General features: G+C 43.1%; 1 protein-coding gene across 1 annotated transcript in view; it reads right to left on the bottom strand.

Annotated features, from left to right (window-relative positions):
* CUNH21orf91 (chromosome unknown C21orf91 homolog) overlaps window positions 1–19,891 on the bottom strand; it is a 41,645-nt gene that overhangs the window by 7,817 nt on the left and 13,937 nt on the right. Inside the window, exon 3 of the mRNA XM_018569842.1 lies at window positions 1,794–2,300. Coding sequence (XP_018425344.1) covers window positions 1,794–2,300 — 507 coding nt within the window. The remainder of the gene's footprint in view (window positions 1–1,793; window positions 2,301–19,891) is intronic.

The raw sequence follows: 19,891 nt of genomic DNA, 5'->3' as shown, positions 1-19,891 counted from the left end.
AAACGTCATCAAGCTTTCTCAATAAAAAACAGGGTGAAAGGCAAATATCCAAATTCACTTATCTGATCCCAAGTAGTGGAAATCTAAAAAGATCAATTTTTCATATAATAATTATCTTTTTGCTGCTTTATTAAAGTAGACCTATATACAAAACATTAACATAAAACTATAATATGGCCTCATGGAGAGTAAGGGCTTAAAAGGAGAACTATGAGGCGAGTGAAAATCACTCATCCTCATAGTTTGAGCAGACCTGTGACAATGAAACTGTCACACTTCGGCTCAATAGATCGGGAAGTGAGCGAACACATACATCGCTCGCTTCTCGATCATCTCCCTGCAGAGAGCAGTGACTGCCAGTCACCGCCCCCGCTGGGATTCCCCCTCCCCCAGCGCTGAGTAGGAACAGACGGGGGAGGGGGCGGGTACAGCTGGCTCTGCCTCTAGATAGGCAGAGCCAACTGTCACTCACGCACCCGGGTGGATCTCGACTGTATTGTTGGGATCCATCCCGGCTGCGGCGGTCTCAGTATAATGCGAGCTGTAGCTCGCGATATACTGAGCTTTGGGTCACAGGAGGATGCTAGTATAGGTCTTCCCGTGACCTTTAAGAGAACTATGGGGAAAAACACTTTCTTGGAGAAAATGCTGATCCGATTACCCTCCCAGTGCTGTTCACATAAAGCAAACCCTAGGCATTTAGTTACAAGATCTCTGCTGAAGAGTCAGATCAGGAGTTCCAGCTGGCTGATCCTTCCTCCGGAAGAGTAAATGGATTTCTTTGCTATTCTAAATGAACACATTTTCCTCAATTGATATTATTCAGTAAATACATGGTTAGTATCAAAAGCATAAAAAGCAATGAAGATATGTAGTGTTTTTATCTGTATATATTTATGAGGATAACTATCACAGTCCCACAAAGAAGTAAAAGAATCACCCCATCACCTTTTACTGTTGAAAGGCCTCTCTATGGTGTGGCCACTAGACCAACTTAGATGTGAAGAGTGGAAAAGATCCTTCAAGCTTGCGATGTGACCCCGAATAAGGGTGTAACATGGTCCCGAAAATCAGCGTTTCTAAGTCCCAGTGCGGGCACCCAAAACTGCACGGGTGTTCAGGTTCGGGTCTGTGTGTAAACATGTGCAGTCGTGCCCTCCCATGCGGAGGTCCAGGCAGCTGCATTCAATTAAAAGCAGCACCTATCTCTTCCGGAAGCAAGTCTCTGCACAGGCATGCTCATTTGTACTGATGTGCAAATCTGTGAATGAGCCCTAAAGGACACTCTGTTACTTTGCCCAAGCAGGACAAACAGTTACAGTTTCTCTAGAAAGAACCCAACCTCAACCCACTGCCAGATACTTTACCCGCGCTCTAATCATTCATTGGAGCTGGAGAACAGTCCAAACAACTCCGTGTTCACATGATTGGCTGATTAGGTCTGTGCACTGCATTTAGGTAGAAAGAGGAGGAGGTCACATGCTGCCCCATAGCTTTAAGAACCAGGTATTTACTAAGGGGTCTGACAGAGCAATCAAGAGGCAGGGAAAGGCAACAAAGGCGAGGATCAGCAGGGAGGGGAGGGGTGGGACTTTTTTTTTTTCTTGAGAGCCTATTCTTTTACAGCAGCACTAAAGTGAAACAAAGAATTGCAATGGAGGATTAGAACTAGGTTGTCCTGTGCTATGACGGGTTTAGATCTACAGTATACCAGGCATATAGCATCTTCAAGTGCTGTAATCCTTTTTGTAAATATAAAAATATGGTCAGCAGCGAGATATAAAAAGACTTACATTGTTCTTTGCTGTAATGCTGATATCTTTGTGCGGTGGTCCCAAATTCCAAGGCGCAGTTCTCACTCGAGTGTGATTGGCTGGTACTTGGCCACAGCGGGCCATGACAGAAAGCGGTCCTAGGATTCTGAAGAGTGTTGTTTTGTTCCAGGACTCCTTGTCTACAGCTAGACAAACTGCGTGCTCCTGCGTCCAGCCATTTCTCAGAGTAGCGTGGTACCTGCGAGTCATGCTGTGGAAGGAGGGACCGGTCATTCAGCTGCCTGAACTTATAAAGCTTTTGCGGAGTTGGTTTGGAACACTCCGTATCGGTGTACAAATCTTTATTCTGTGCGTACTGGACAATCCAGCTGATCTTTTTACTGACGATTGTCTTGACCTCCTCATAGGGGCTTTTGGCGAGTTTGGAGCGGGAACAGTCTTGGTCTGCAATCTTATGATATTTCTCAAAACAGTCCTTGTGCCCCCGTACTGACCTGGTGTGCAGAAGATCAGACCTGCGGATCCCTGGAAAACAAAGAACAAATGTAAATATCCATTTGTGTGCTAACCAAAAATCATAATTTTCTTTTCCACACATAGGTCTGATAACGAAAAGGAAAACAGCCGCCAGAACAAACAGAATTCTGATTATGTTATCACTGATGAGTAAGAACTTTAAAAAAAAGCAATTGTTCAAACATCAAAAACAGATAAAAATCACCTGGATATGGTATCAGCCATGTCTGTTCATTGTGTAAACATGATGTATAGTCAATGATTAAAGAGTTTGACCACCAAAAAGTATCGTTTAGCTTTTAGAACATGCTGTGGGTGGTTTATCTACCAGCTTCTTGAAGTGTATGTAAATCCCAACAATGGACTTCTATTTACTCTTTTTGGTCTGTTAAACAAATCTATTGACAACGTTGTGTTACATCTGTTTGCGAAGTGCAAAAATTACCTGTTGATACTGCTAGAAATTTTCTGAGATGATAACTGGCTGCGCTCTCTGCCCCTACGGCACTATGATCAGTTCGTTTTCTTTGCGGACTACAGAACCCCTGCACGCAATGGAGGTGAGGTAACGGAGAGGTGTTATTTAGTCTGTCAGTGTGACAACGCTGTTCTACCATAGATACAGCACAACGTTGTGACCCTAGAACAGAAGTGTGTTACCAGCAACAGATCATCAGATGTAAATAAAAGCAAATACTAAAAAAGAAAAAAAAAAAAATGATGCTGCCATCACATCCAAGGATTGGTAAATTCCAGTATATTACTCTTAGCACAACCTCTGTCAGTTTTTTATTGCTGTGTGCCCGCAGCAGAGAAACTTAAACTTTTTAAAAAGGTACCTCTTACTTTCTATCCTAACATGACAGCAAATGGGTAGAAATCAATTAAGCCTGGTCAATGGAACAAGGTATCTCCAAAGGAAGACAATGTGACAATTAAAAAATTGTGGAAGCCCCTCATTCTCTCTCCTGGTGTCAATAGCACAAATAGACAGGAAAAAAAACTCAGCGGCAACACTCACACCAATTAAAAAAAAAAAAAAAAAAAAACACTTTTTCCCTCTTTCTAAAAACTTTTTAAAAAGTCTGCATACTAGTTTGCATATATAGGTGTGCTATAAGTTAGATCAGTGTTTTTCAACCTTTTTTCAGTCACAGCACCCTTTAAAAGTATCCAAAATATCTGGGAACCCCAATCTAAAATTTAAAACACCACAAATGTAAAACATTACGTGTGGCCCCACTGAAATCCATACTAGACCCTTATCCCAGATAGCTCTAGTATGGATTTGAAGAGGGACTCCACACAACCATAAAAAAGTGGGGTTCTGCCTTCAAATCAGGAAGCACCCCCCATTTGACATCAGGAGTCGCCCTTCATATTAGGAGACCTTCACACCAGAGTAACCCCCTCTCACATCAAGAGTCCTTTTTCATGTCAGAAGGCCCCCTTCACTTCAGAGTCCCCCTTTTTTACATAAGGAGGATGTTTGAAAATTTCAAGGCTCTCCCGTGAAGCCAGAAGGCACCCTGGTTGGGAAAGGCTGAGTTCGATGTAGGCAACAGAGGGGAGTTGGTCCCAGGTGCATGACCCAACCAGTTCTTGGTGTCTGCAGGTGCAGCTTCTCCCCTAAAAACACTAAATCTTTCGGTCAGGCAATGAAATAAGAAGTGCAGATTCACAAGGAGCATCTATAACTCCAATACCAAAATATCAGTTTCCTGGTTCCCAAATCCACCTTGTCACAATCTTTGTGAGGGAGGTTCCACGCTTCTTGTTTTTAAATAGTTTTGCAGAAGCAACAAAACACAGACAGAGGTGCAAACTACTCCGATGTGGTACAGATCCCACTGCTAGAGACCCCATGAGATACAAGTGAGAGGGCTTCAGGGTGTATCGATGCCTTAAATACCCAGAAAAAAAAATGCAGATTTTAATCTGGGTTCCTCATTCTTTCTCTGATACAGTAGACTCTGTACATCTGTCTAAAGTTTTTTTGCAAGCACATGGGCCTTTATTAAAGTTATACCAATATTTTACTTTGTTTTGTGAACAAGGATACTGAACGGTGAACTTTTTTAAGGTCACACTTCAAGGCAGACCTTGAAAACTATTGTTCCAAAGGATTATGGTTGAAAGTACTTATACAAACCGCACTGGAAGTTTTTACTGGAATCGCCTGTTTGCAAATGAAAAGCTTAGTACCCAAGGCTTAAAAATGAGACTGAAAATGTTGAAAGAATTTCCCTCCGAACAGGCAGCTTGTCCTGAAAGCAGGTAGGACTGTGGAACAGAGATAGGATTGAGAATGTTTTAATTTCACGCTTATTAGCTGATTTCACAAAGGGATGTGAAATTCTTGACAGGGGTGGTGGACATGAAACGTCTGACGAGAGGAAATGTAAAGTAAAATTAGGTCACTTGTAGTCTTAATACAGCATGAGACTTTTTTTTCCACTTAAAAAGGAAACGCATTACTGCCCATGTATTATGTCTAGGAATCTACAATTTGTGGTGCTCAAACCATAACACATGGGCACTAAAGTGGCACATCAGTATGGACTGATCTCCAACACAAAAGTAGAACTTGCTACTGATCTCAAAATACAAACTCTTGGCCTCAGTACCTCCAGTGAATCCATGTGTTTTCAAGCCAGACGCCCATAATGCTTTTGGTGTAGCAGAGAGCTAAGGGCCTCAGCTTCTGCCCTATCTCAGAGCTATGTCCTGATCCTACCCATCAACAAGCCGATTCCATAGCCTGTGTTGGCCTTTGAGGTTCTTACTAGACCACTGAATGGTTAGGCTGGTTAGGCAGGGTATGACTAAGTCAAAGCAGAGATAGAAGAGTATCTGGAGTAATGGGAGCAACTAAATTTAAGAGCAGACTCAATCTTTTTGAAAACTTGGAACCAAATAAACAAAATTGGGAGTCAGAATTAATGAAAGCATTTGTCAGTGAAATGGTCATCACTGTCATCGGCTGACCAGGATAGGTCTAGCTCCAACTTAAGTAGTTGAAAAGATGTAGGTACATTTTTTATCATTATAAGGTGCTCATGCACTGTAGCATTCCACTTTTTGTTCCTTGAATTTATGGCAAAGTGGAAGACATGAAGGCAGACAATAACACTTTAATGACAGTGATAGCTAGGTGTCACTGCAACTCTTATTTTACTGTGACCATAGCTGTTGGCAACAGCCTGGTCATAGAATACAACAGTGCCTGTGCTCACTTCCGCAGGTAGCAGTTTGGAGCAGATCTATTGATGGACCTTAAAGTGTACCTATAACGAAAACCTTTTTTAGTTTTTGAAGTGTGGGGAAGCGTGTGGGTAAACCTCCCTGTAGTCTCACGTTGAGACTTCCCTTCACTTCACTTCCTGTCCTGAAGACATACAGGTAGTAAGTAGAAAACTGTCCAGTCAGTGTAAGTGCCCTAAATGACAGATATCAGTGGAACAGGCACCCTCATTGGAAAAAAGTACCCTATTATCAAGTTCTTGTGACAGCCTTAAATTAAAAAAACTCCAAATAGCCACCAAGAAAAATGGAAGGGGTTATGCTCTCCAACAGAGAAATACAGCAACAGGTTCTAACCCTTCCTTAGTGTGTCTAAAACAAAAAATGCTCTAGATATATACGTTTAGGAGGTTAAATATCCTGCATATCCTTTTTAACAAAAGAAAACCTGCTTTGTGATGATATTCCAAGATCTTGTGATCAGCCACAGTAAACGTCCTCATAGGCTAGACTCTTGACACTTCAAGATATAATTCAGTTAAAAAGGCAATACATTAAGTGAATTGTAGTTTCCTAAGCAAAATTACCATGTCTGACCCCAAAGTGCTTTTTATGTGATCCTCTTGGAATGCAGTTGTGCAGCCTTGCTATAAATACATAAACAGTTAGCGTATTTCTGCTAAAACCAGTCAGCTGGGATTCAGACTTATGTGCTAAATTGGAAAGAGGATAATAAAGGCAGACTCTCTTCTCAGCTCAGATTCAAGCCTCAGGCATGGAATGTGCATCTCCGGCTCTGAGCATATTGCTAAAATACAAGGCTGGAGGCTCGGGTTATCCTTCTGTGGATAGCGGACAAATGTAGCTGAACAGTTGGCGGCTGAGTAACAGCCCCCCCACCTGCGCCAACACACACATACAATGGATTCCGAACTATGACACATAGAATACCACAGAGCTCCTCCAATATGCACAGCCGAACTACTCTATCACAATGCAGGTCAGTTTTCCCTGTTCAATGTAGGAATAGAATGTCTTATAATAGTCAATAAAGGCACAGTGTGTGTATGTCACCCACTAAGAAACACTGCATTTTCACAGGAAATCCCATTGATTACTCACAAAAAAGTCACAACACCACCATATCATTTCTGAAAAAGCTTCGTATATCGCCTCAAGGTTACAAGAGATATCCTAGATATCAAGATCACATGGCTGACAGACTACCAGGATGTTGAGCTTCTCTAGAGGGCACCAATAGGCTTTCCTGAATGTCATATAAAAGGAAAAAATTGTACCAAACATATAAGTAGGCCGCCATTGCTGACCTTCCAAAAATGCTAGTTGCCTTGCTGGTTCTGGCTTCATTGCATTCTAAATGACTGACCCAAGCATGCAGTCATTGAATCAGAATTCCTGATCTGCCTACGTATTCTGGGTTATGGACTCAAAGTATTGAAGACAGAGAATCAGCATAACGGACAGCAATTTAAGAAGAGATGAGCAATGAAAGCTTGCAACATTCTTGGTAATGAGTGTAATACGTTGAAAGCAGCAGTAGACTCGCAGTTATTAGAGGGTGGGGGGGGGAGACCACTATAGAGGGGCTGAACAGGAGGCTTCCGAGGGCCTCACATAAGGAGACTAGGTTATTATTTCTGATGTTCATGCTCTAGGCATGAGAATTATGGTGAAACCAAGGCTGAAAGATCCAGTACACTCACTGGCTAAGTGCAAACATCAAACCATACTACTCCAATTTGCTGAGACCACACTCAAATTTATTGGTACTGTATGGTAACAGGAAACTAATAGTATAGGAAGGCACGCTAAAATAAAAGACAAACCAAACCACACCTTCAAAGAAAAAAAAAAATCTCAGAGGGGAGCTTTGAAGCATGAAGGCTCATTGATGTTTACACCAACAAATGTCACTATAGTGAGAAGGAACCAGCTAGCAATGGCCTGCTTGCTTAACCTCTATTATGTTTGCGCATATTGAGTTGTAAGCTGCTAAGCATGACTTTAGTCTTTCCGCTCCATCAAGTGATATTAATCCAGAGGAGACTGGGCACTTGGCACTGCCCCTGAATCACAGTTCCCACAGCCGTTCAGCTAGGATGGCTCTACAATCAATTTTCAATTCTAGACACAATAATAGATTTAGAATTCTGAGCCACTGTGAGGTCAATGAAAGGCAAAAGAAAAACAAGGGGCAAGATAAGCCAAATTAGTGATGCATTTAGCAAAGGTTAAAGATGAACTCTAGTGAGCATTAGCACCTTTAAAACTCCCATGTAACCTAACCAGATCATAAAATATCTTCCCATAAACAGCTTTCATAGTGCTGCCTGAACTAATGCTGGCCATTGATGGTTCAAATTTTGGCCGATACCCATGAATTGCCCAAAATGGAGTTGAAGGACACATCTGGCCCGACAAACTTTGAGAAATCGAAAGGAGCTAGACGAAAAATTGCTGGACAAACAATAAGGCTCCATTCACATATAGCGTTTGCCGTGCGGTTTTCCATGCGGAAGACCTCGCGGCAGGCAAATCTTTCATATGCACAGATTCCGCTCGTTTGCAGTTATTACTATAGCCGTGAACGCGAGGAATCTGTCAAACAAATCGTGTTTGGACTATTTTGCGGGCCGTGCAAATTAAAGTGCATTTTTTAACGTTTAGAGTGGCTCTGCGCGTATTTGTATGGCAGAATACTAGCGGACAACGCTCCTGTATGAATGGAGCCTAATTGCAGCCAATGAGGTGGGAGCACAGCTGCTTCAATGCAATTGCTGTCAGTGAGAGATTCCTATAGCCACGCTGTTTTACATAGATGGAGGGATGCAGGAAAAAAACTAAACGTGTATGGGCAGCTTTCCTGATAGCTGGGAACCTGGTCTTTCTTTTTTACATGACAGGTTGACTTCAAAATGGAGAGCCGACCAGCGTGAATGCTGAATTATTTGCTTTCATTTGTTAAAATCCAGAGCAGAATTTAGGAAGTGCTACAGAACAGAATAGATATAGTTATGTGTCCCATGTCTTTTGCAGTAAATGTGCTTCGTGAGCTCCGTCAGCATCGGGGACAAGCGCGAGTGCTCAGCTGTGGAACGAGCATCTGTGTGAGCGCTGCAGCCCGGCTTTTAATCACGAAGAGCTAGCGACAAGGTAAGGCAATAAAAACTGCCAGAGAACACTTATGATGCAGTAAAACATCAAACCTTTAAAGTGGCTTTGATCTAGAACGTGGCATAAAAAGTTTCAGTTAGAAGCAGTCAATGTGATGTGACAGTTCCAGATCAGCCCTGGGTCTTAAAGGTGCACTACAGTAAAATAGGAGTATTTCACGTCGCTGTAGGAGGTGTGGCTAAGCGCCATCTTGGACAATCTGCATAGTCAGTGTAGGGATTTTTGGGTTTGCTGGCAAAGCAGACTGGCGCAGGATGTCAAGGTGTGTATTGAAACTTTATCATGCCTGTGCTTGTACAGACATGTTGGCTTGAACATGCTATTTTCATAACCAATTTACTTTAAACAAGTCTTTCAGGAATCAGCAAAGGAGCACAATGTATCTAATAATCCCAGTACACATACAGGCTTTGCCACCTTGTTCAGGTCGGCAGTCATTATAGTCATCAAAGTGCAGCAACAGAAAACCTCCTACGCCTTTGACTACACTTTTTAAAGTACAAATGCTTCTGTATGACAGTTTAAACAAGTACCAAATTCAGCTACAATGTGATGTACAGGCCTCAAAGTTAATAAAAAGCTTCCCTGACTGAGCCAAACTCTTCATTTCCATCTCACAGTGCTCGTTTTTGCCTGGGGACAAAAATAAAGTTATACTTAACCGATCCTCTGAGCCGACCGGCTGTGACCTCTGCTGCAGCAATGATATGTCCCTCGGCATCCTTATGTCCTATACACTGTGTATAGAAGTGAATGACTCAGGCACCTTAAATTGCTGCAGCAGAGGGGAAGGAAGGCTCCAAGGACTGATCTAAGAGCAAGCTGGCTCCGAGGAATGGGGCGAGTATAAACTTTTTATATTTGTGACCCTAGAAACGGGCAGTTAGTCTTTGTAGTGCCGGGTAGCAGAGCCGTAACTAGCTCTTTTTGTGCCAGAGGCAAGAACAGAAAATTGTAACCCCCAACAGGCTTGTGCGGTATGCAACGTCATGCGCCCTGCCTCCAGGATGGCGGCGCACATGCGCAGAATGTGCTGGTGGCCAAATCCAAAATAGCATAAAAAATGTGTTTCATTTGACGAAACTAATGAAAACATTTAGTTTCCGTTCATTTAGTCCAAAACAATGTCTAGTAATATGTGTGCATTAATGTGTGTGAAAATTTGTTGGGGGGGCTTCGGGGAAATTTCAGGGGTCTAAATAGACCTGACATTTCCCTCTTGAAATAGAAAAAGAGATTGAGGACACAGAGTCCTCTGCCCATACAGGCGGGGGAGTAGCTTGATCTGAGGAGAAGCCGGAGTCTGTGCCGCTCCTCTTCTCCCTGTGTTGGCCCCGACGCCCGTTGCCAATGGCACCCTGTGCTCGCCTTGGCAACAGGGGCGAGGGGGCGCAGCCAGGCCGGCTCTGGCTGCGCCCCATATCAGCTGCGCCTGAGGCGAGTGCCTCACTCGCCCTATGGTAGCTACAGCCTGCGGGGTAGCCCTGCAAGAGTTAATAAAATGTTTCCCCCGGAGTTCAGCTTTAAGAACGAAGCAGTTCAATGTCCACCCGCTGCCTCTATAAACAATTGTTTACATTACAAAATGAAGCCTTGAAAATGTGGCTGAAGGTGGATAAACACAGTTCCAGCATGTGGAGCTGCTTCATGGTGGAAGCCAAAACGGAGTACGACCGTTTCTACGGCAGGAGGCAAATTGCAACTCAGGAGCAGTCCTCCAAATCATAAGCTCTCAATCTTCTGCACCCTCTCCCTCTTCTTGTGCTCTTTCTGCATTCCACAATTTGGTGTTGACACCTCTAATGTTATTATTGAACATCATAGCTGCACACAGACAAGAGCAGCACAAAAAGTCACCAGAGGAACGTTACAGTGATGCAACCTCATATGGTAGCTGAAAAAGTAAGGCTATTTCACCAGCAGTCTGTCGAGCTTCTGCAGGAAATTAAAGAGCAACTCTGTTACAGAAGCGATAAAAAAAAAAAAAAAATCTAGGAGGACCAAGTGCTTTAAAATCGGCCATCATTGATTAACACAGGCTCAATGCAAGAGCAAACAATTGTGCAACACACGTCACCACACGCCAACACGCTGCAGTGCCAGAACAACTTCTTTTCCCATGAAAGTCGAGGGGAATGCAAAAGCAGCTAGAAGAAAGTTGATGCAATTAAGAGGTGATTAAATGCAGGTCAGTTGCAGGTCAAATTCACCACTGAATGATGTCAGAAGCACTTAATCTCAAATGCATGCAGCACGCGTCTGTAAGCACAACGTAAAAAAAACCAAAAAAAACGGACATTTAATTCAATTTGGGCTTCAAAATGATTGATTTCAGTCCAAATAACATTTTTTAACACTGCTTCACCCAGCAGGTAGGCTGTATCATCTACAGAAGTGGTTCTCAACCTGTATAACCTCAGGACCCACATTTGTCCTTGGTCATTAAGTCGCGACTCAAGTCTCACCACGCTGGAACACATGGCATTGCGGTACCGTGTGTTCTGGTGCAGGGAATTGAACTATGGGCGGGAAGTGCATTTTGGGTGCCAAATGAATGGCAACGCATCTATTGCACCAGAACGCGCAGTAGGTGCGCGCTATTATCTCACTGTGCTAGTGTGGACAGGCCCTCAAAAAAACCGACAGACAAAATCTCAAACACTCACAGACATACGCCCAAAAAGGTTTTATATATATTTTTTATTCCACCCAGTCTCCCTATCTTACTAGAACTGGAGTGGATCCTCAGCCTGGGGTCAAGTGTGGGCTGCTGTGCTGTGACGGCGCTCCATCCATATGTGCATTGCTTGTACAGCTCCCTTGTGCACCCTGTAGAGGTGGTGGAAGCCAGAATGTGACGTCACTCCGGACCAGGCACCTCTGCAGAGCATGCAAGGGAACTGTAAGCAATGCATGTATGGATGGATGGAGCTCCCTAGCGGCCATACCCCCAGCATATTTTGAGTGGTTGCTTGGTGTGAGAACAGACAGTGCTGCCCAGGGGGAGGATGAGGAGCCTCCCAACAAGCGCAGTGGAAGGCACACGGCGACCCACTGAACACTTGGTTGTGACCCACGTCGCGACCCACCAGTTGAGAACCAAGGATCTAGAGCATGCAACAGGTTCACTTTAATACAGACCTCCCTGCAGCATATACTTACACTCCACCACTTCATTTGGCTGCTGGGAAACAAGCAAAATGCTGTGCGAGTTACAAGTTGCCCGAGTTTTAGCATACACAGGTTTATGAACTCCATATTGGATTATTCCAGAGCAGTCACATGAACACAGCACAAGTCTTCTATAGAAGCAGACTGCAGCTTCTATTTTTTTTGATAGCCGTCTCCTTTAACATATAAGATTAGCTCCAGTCTCATGTAAAAGCCTGCGTTCTCACATTAGACAGAACATATCTCCTGGGTAATGTAAAAAAATTCCCCCCAAAACCATAAGAAAACAAACATTTGCCAAGTGAAACAGAAGCCCTGACTGTGGAAACATTAGAGTGGTTAATGTGCTATGCTAAATGTTATCTCAGAAATAGAAAAACAACGGCACTATATATTCCACAGATAATGTCGCTTCCATTTCCACAGGGTGAACTTCTCCCAGCTCATTAGGTCTGTTCCGTGTAATGTACCCAGCGCTGTTAATTTCCCATTATATAGCTTGATTACGCAGATTTTGGAGATCACGCTGCAGAGGACAGTGAGCACTCCCATTAGAAGTTCCCTCTCTGCACATTACAGCACACAAAATAGAATACCGCATGCCACACTCAAATGTAATGGAATGTAAACACAGGGAAGAGCTCTGCAAACAAGGAAAGCCTAAAAACTGAACAGAAGGCTCCGCACACACGGCCCAGTAATAGCAGGAACTGCTCCCAACTTACAATAATCAAGCTTTTTCTGATGTCCAAAAGGGGAGAGGAGTACCCCTGGCAGTCAGAGGCACTTGTTACTGCACGGGCACATCTTCCAAAACTTATTTCAGGTATTTATTAGGAGGTGCACCGAAAACGAAAATTTTCAAAACTAAAAACAAATGTTTTTTTTAATTTTTACTTTTTCAAATATTAAATTTTTTATAAACTTAATTTTTTTATATTTTTATTTATTCATTTTTTTTAAATTAAATATTTTTATCTTTTACTTTACTTTTAGGGGCTTCGGGGAAATATTAGGGGTCTAAGCAGAAACCCTGATATTTTACTTTTAAAATAGAAAGAGATTGAGGACACAAAGCCCTCTCTTTTTTTCTGTATCCGCTGCTATCAATGAACAGGAATCCTCTATACTGAGTGTTCCTGTCCATTCATAAACTGTGGCTATAGTATGAGTTACTATGACCACAATCGTGAATGAACAGGAAGTGACGTAGATCACTTCCCATTCATTCATAATTGAGGATATAGCAACCATACTGTTCTCAATTATTTAGAAACACTCAGCGATCACTGATCGCTGAGTGTTTGTACCACTCTCCATCCTGACACGCTGTCACAGGAGGCTGAGCGAGCGGTGCGGGAGGAGAGCTCAGGATCCTGTGACAGCACTGGCTGTCTCCACCCACACCGCCATCTCTCCCGATCTGTGACAGGAGGCTGAGCGGTGTGGAAGGAGAGACGGCCGCTCACAGCGCTCTCCTCCCGCAGCGTTCGGCCGCCTGTGTCAGTTTCGCGCAGCGGGGAGAAGAGAAAGCAGGGATGTGCCGCTGTAATCGGACAGTAAAATGGCACTTTCAGCATTATGCCCAAAGTGCCTTTTTTGGCCGATATGTTTCGGCGGCCGATATATCCCTAGTATTTTTTTATAACGCCGACAATTTACGCAGCACTTTTACATTCTGCACATTCACATCAGTCCCTGCCCACAACATCTAGAGGATTTGGTGTTCTTAAAGCGCAGCTTCAGGAAAATGGAGTTACAAAGGGGAATTGCTTGTTTATGTCTAAGGGACAAGAGAATGGAGTTTTACTGATCTCCGCTCCCACCGTCCCCCTTCAGGCTGCTCAACAGACTCTTCTCCCTTCGTTTCGGCAGTCCAAGGAAGGCGGATTATTATTTTTATTATACAGGATTTATATAGTGACAACAGTTTGTGCAGCACTTTACAGTACAATTACATTAGGGTTAGGAGGGCTGATGCTATCAAGTCTAATGCAGCTTCCAAAGACCTGCATTAGACCTATGGATGCAGTGGGGAAGAAGAAGAGGAGAGAGCTGACCAGAAGGAGAGCAGGGATCAGGCAAGTAAAACAACATTTTCTTGTCCCCTAGACATAAATTAGCAGTTGTCCCAGTGTGAGGGCAACCCAACTGCACAGAAAAACATTTCATTTCCCTGGAATTTTTTTTTTTTAAGAAAGAAAAACCCGCACAGACCCCACAAAGAATTTGCTATCTGTAAATATCCATTGGAATTTACAACATCTTCAAATATGCTTCATGTCCTTGAGGACAAAAAAAAAAAATATAGGAGAAAGGCTAGAGCGACCTATTCTCACACTCATTATCAGCCTTGTTCAAAAACTGATAGAGTCCTGAGGGGCAGCTCCAGCAGAATGGTTAATTACACAGCTCGGGCTGGGTTCACATTCGCATAAATCAGATTAAGCGTTTTTGTGAGCAGATTGTAGCTCATTGATGTCAAGGAGCAAAAGGTGCATAAACCGCTTGTAAAAACATGCAAACACACGTTTTCTTTCATTTCCTATTGAGTCTATGGGGCCAAAACTAGCTGTAATATGCCAGAAAAAGCTTGTGTACTTTTTCCCAGCAACAGGCGTTTTTGCTTATTGCGACAAAACGCTCAGATGTGAACAGGGCCATAGAAATGAATGGGATTTTTGTTTAGCTTTTTTAGGGCAGAAAAAGCGCTACAAAACGTTCAGTGTGAACCAGGTCTCGTGGCACCGACCCTCATGGGCTCCTGGTGAAGTTTTTTTCTTTTAGGCCCTTTTCATACAGTGGTTCCATCAGTCCGTGACCTGTGATTACACATCTGAAACAGACTGCAATGTATCCAATTCCACCCACAATCTGGGTCTGTTCAATTTGTCAATCCGGTTTTACTGATCTGACTGGATGTGGGCAGAATAGGCGGACACACATCCCGGTTGCAAAAGGGTTATACTGGTCCGATTTTCTGCATTTTGCAATATCCGTTTCTGTTCTGATCTGACTTAGCAAGGGATCAGTCTGGGATCCTCTGCTGTGATGGAACAAAGGGCATCTGTGTCAAAAGGGCCTTACAGAAAAAAAATAAAAGCATTTCTATCGCACCAACAGTTTACAAAATAAAGGGAGACAGTGAGGTATGGAGGGCCCTGCTCATGGGAGCTTACAATCTAAAAGGGAGAGGCACAATGATACATAAAAAAGGTAATAACTATGTAGGATGAGTTGATAAAGAAGGTAAAGTAAAGAAGTTTTTACATCAAGTGTTACCCCAAAATAATACCAAAAAACATTTGGTGGTTGGAGGCTCTTGTTATTGCATAGGGAGATGTTACAAAGTTATAAAAAATAAAATAAAAATACCCCTGTGAGCAGGACCGATTCTTTAAGATCAAGTCAGCTAGATCAGGGGTAGGCAACCTCAGATCGAGCTGTTGTGAAAATACAGGTCCCATGAGGAATTGCAAGACTGACAGTCACAGACATGACTTCCAGAGGCAGAGACATGATGGAATTTGCAGTTTCAACAGAGCTGGAGTACCAAGAATGCCTACTCTGGAGCTAGATGATCGCTATTAGCCACATTTACTATGGAGATGGTCCCTCACCAGCTGGACCAGTGTAATGTCACTCTTGGTGCTCTTTGGCTAGTGACTGGCAGAATCACCCAAGTGAGGGAACTACTTCCCCTAATGGAATGTTTCCCCTTTGCTGGCCCGGAAAACAGCAGAATTTCAGAGGAAGAATTGCTTGGCCACCTTCTATGGAGTGGCATCACATTGGGTGAGTGATGTGGTGTGTCTTTGATCTGGAACCAAACGCTCAGGGATGTGTAGATAAGCCATCCCTTCAGTGTAAAGGGGAAATAGCTGCCTGCCTATGACCACCCATAGAAAACAGGGTGCTTAGTGCTGTAGTATGGTCCCACAATCTGGGATGAGGGCTGTAACATAACAAAACAAACAAAAATGAAAAGCAACACACATTCCAGACTGGAATTCCTTGGTCAAGCCTTATCGGGGAGGGCCAGTGTCAAGTAACATCACTTGTAGAGGCCTTGAATGAATTTAGGCCCCAAACCCAGCACAAGGCACAGTTTTCCTAGGAATCATGCTCTTTGGTTAGTATGTAGAATTGCATGAAGGGAGATGCTGCCGCATGAGGCATTCTGCACTCTGAAGGTAAGCTAAAACATGACAGGTTCTCTAAAATGAACAGATTAAAAAGGATACAATACAAATTGGCATTCCTTAGCTAGGTCAGAACCAAGGACCAGAAATAAACATTCTACAATGCGGGATTCATATGGCGCACAAGGCCCCTGGCAAAACGTTCTATTGAAAGCAGTTTTGGCAGTAAACACTTGAGCCAGCACTATATAAAATCAATTTAAACTAAGTTATCTAGCTTTGGAGTGAAAATAAACTCAGACAAGCTGCAGAGATAAATGTATAATCAGTGTCAGCAGGAACAAAGCGAGTATGGCAAGAACAATACGTATGCAGCGACTTTCTTGTTAGGAGGTTCGGAAAACAGGATGTTGGACTGAGACAGAACAATTCCACAGAGACCACGGTGAAAATAGAAGACGGAAAGGTTCCAGCTGCTCGTTATAAAAAAAATCCAACAAGATTGTACTGAATAAAGAAGTTCCAGCGCTAGACATGTGGGAAATGGAGCCTACCTGCAGCAACCAGATTTCACTTTATTACTTTATACATCTTCAGTAAGGATTGCAAAATATCGGAGTTTTATGCAAATTGCAGCAACACTTCAGGTGACGGTCCTAAAGCGCCAGCCACAGCAACACTTCAGGTGACGGTCCTAAAGCGCCAGCCACAGCAACACTTCAGGTGACGGTCCTAAAGCGCCAGCCACAGCAACACTTCAGGTGACGGTCCCCGGCTCTTAGCCACAGCAACGATTGAGGTGATGCTTCTTGGTGCTCAGCCACAGCAACACTTCAGGCGACTCAGTTGTGAGCCAATAGTCTTGCATTGCACGTAAGTACAACCAGGGCCTTCCACAACCAGGAGCAACAGGGAGAAGAGGAAAACGCTGAAGCCGCTAGAGTAAGGAATAAAGCAAGTATATGTTATTCCTCTTCTCCTAGACTTAAATCGGCTTTTTCTACAGTCCCCGAGGTTCACCTTTTAAGAAGCCTAAAGGAAATTTACTGCAATGATCCTTTGTTACACATACAGCCAAGATGCACCAAGTCTGCAACAGGTACTGAACTTGAATACAAATAAAAGGTCCGCATATGCTTACAACAGGGTGAAACATTTGAAAGTAAAACAGACTTTATCACAACCGCTTTAATTATCAATACACCTCATATTCATGGCACATGGATCTTTAGCCCATACCGCCACTATCTCTTTGTTGCCAATTAGCTTTTTGACAGAGGTTTTGGGGCCAGCAGAAGGCTTAGAATGTGCTGGCTTTTTCCTGGTGTGACAGCTCTGGCCTCATCTGCCCACTGATCTGAGATGATTGATCAATGTTCAAGCAATAAGAAATATCTACTTGACATGTACGTCATACGCCTGTCACTGCAAATTTACACAGGATGTTTGCCCTTGTTTTCCAACCTATGCTACAAAACTGACAGCTAGAGTATAATCGGTTACTGAAGGCAACTCATGTTATACAAGTCCAGCTTTGAGAAATCAGCCACATTATGCTACGGCAGCACTTTGAATTTTAAACTCTGGTCGAAACTTCCTTTTAAAGCCAAAAAACTTTTCATGAAAAACAAAAAAAAGGGGAAAGATTGCATGTTGGGTCATTTTTTTAAATCTAAACCCCAGGGAGATAAAGTACAAATCAATGCAGCTCTTTATGTATTAATATATTAAAAATGTATTTGTTTAATGTAATCAGTGTATAGTAAGTACAGGACTATCAGAACCTTAACATGACATCAAGAGATATGGTGTGACAATTCAACTGTGTAAGTAGGGTTACATTGTCTACAAGTAGTCGTGATAACAGAGGACCTCCTAATCATTCTCTAAGTGGAGAGGAAATACAATACAGAAGTTTAAATGGAAGGCAAGATGTCACAATGATCCATAAGGCTCCATTCACACACGCATAGCGGTAGCGTTTTCCGACGGAACAAAACCGTGCAAACGTTCACATATGCGCGGATTCCGCATGTTTGTAGTTATTACTATAGCCGGAACGTGCAAAATCTGCCCATAAAAATCACGCTTGGACTCTTTTGCGGGACGCGCGATTTCATACTGTGTGGACGCCGCAATAGTCTAAACAATGTACATTGCAATGCATTGGTTTTTTTTTATGTTTGGCCGAATACGCGCGGAAAACCTCCCATGTGTGAATGGCGCCTAAGGGGGTATGTGAACAGGTGGCAGAAGGTCTGTGCAAAGTGTGGAGAAGAGAGGAGGTAACACAGGATGGAGAAGCCAACGTCCCTAATTGCACTCAACTGGCTTGCAATTCTCAAGTACATGTGGAATCCAAGGAAAGCACCCATGCATTTTGTGTGGCTAGGCAAGATGGGTACCTGTCGTGGAGGAATGCTGCAAGTTACTTCACACTTTGCATGTAAATTCCTGGAGCCATTCTGAGACCGTTGGAACCTCTAGGAATTTCCTGTGCCGAGGGATTACAGCCCATGCTATATAAAAATCTTTATTAAAAAAAAAAACATTAAATAAAAAGGAGGATAGCCAGTTTACACATAATGCTAGGCTTTTCAATTGTATGGGATTGTGGAGAGGAAGGGTGTATCCCTCCACTGACTTATTCAGTCATTTAAAAAAAAAAAAAACTATTTTTCAATAAAGCTCGTCGTGTACTGGCCCAAAGTGAACACAAATCACCTTAGCACTTTAAAAAAAAAAACATGATACAAGTCAGATTTGCCCTTTAAGTAACTGTAGCATAAATGGTACACAGCCGCCCTAGGCCATCCTCGAGCTCCAAACACACAGAATACAAATTAGGTCACTTGGCACACATTCCAAATAGCTGTAACAAGCCCTATATTGCCCAGGGAAGAGACATTGTATTGAACTAAATGGCTCAACATACACAGGATGGCTAGCTTTCTAGGAATGCAAACTGAGGTTTCTGTCCACTTTTGATACGGCTGTCTGGTTCATATGGACTGGTCCCCTTGGTAGCCCATCCATTCCCACACACAGGAAAAATGATAACAATGAAGAGGGTGGGGTGAATACCAAAAGCACAGGACAAACATCTGCATCCAGCACCTGTGTTTACCCACTCTTGAAGCTGAACCCCAACCTCAGTCTGGTACAGTTCTACAGGAACCTCTCTTGGACTTAATTTGCTTACTCCACTGCACACTGTGAGCAAGTCAAATAATGCTCACATAATTTCCAGGCTGGCATTCAGCATCACCCAGCCTTTTCCTACCCAGTCTGACTGTTCCTGGTCTGCCACTTTCACTTACTAGATTTCAGATACGGCAATCATGGAGGCTCAGCATCACATCTGGGCATGACCTAGGGCAGTCTGCTTGCAAATGACACCTACCAATCATGGCATTTCTGATATTTACACAACTCCACCCAAGAGCCAACACACTGCTTGCATCAGGGTTGAGGGCTCTTGAGGAGTACGGAAATACTGTGATGTTTTTAGGAAGCCATGTACAGCATCCTGTTGGCTCCTTCTTCCAGTAATGATCTGCACAGAGAAACACAGACAAAAACCTACATACAACATGACTTCACCAGAACAGGAATAGAGAGAAAATCTTCCACAAGGGACATATTTTCAATTTCCAGCAAATAAAGAGTTTTGGCTTTAGATAGGGATGTTCAGATACCTAGTTCTGCACTTAATACAAGTACTGATAATTTTCAAGCTCCAAGATTAGACTAGAGAAAAACGGAATCGTTAGGAGGCAGCTGTCATTTCTAAGGAACATTGGTTATGGGGCTCCAGGGAAACATCCCTGATTATATATATATATATAT

Source organism: Nanorana parkeri, unplaced genomic scaffold (genome assembly GCF_000935625.1).
Source record: "Nanorana parkeri isolate BGI_ZX_2015 unplaced genomic scaffold, ASM93562v1 scaffold1408, whole genome shotgun sequence".
Lineage (NCBI taxonomy): Eukaryota > Metazoa > Chordata > Amphibia > Anura > Dicroglossidae > Nanorana > Nanorana parkeri.
This window is presented reverse-complemented; position numbering and strand designations above follow the sequence as displayed.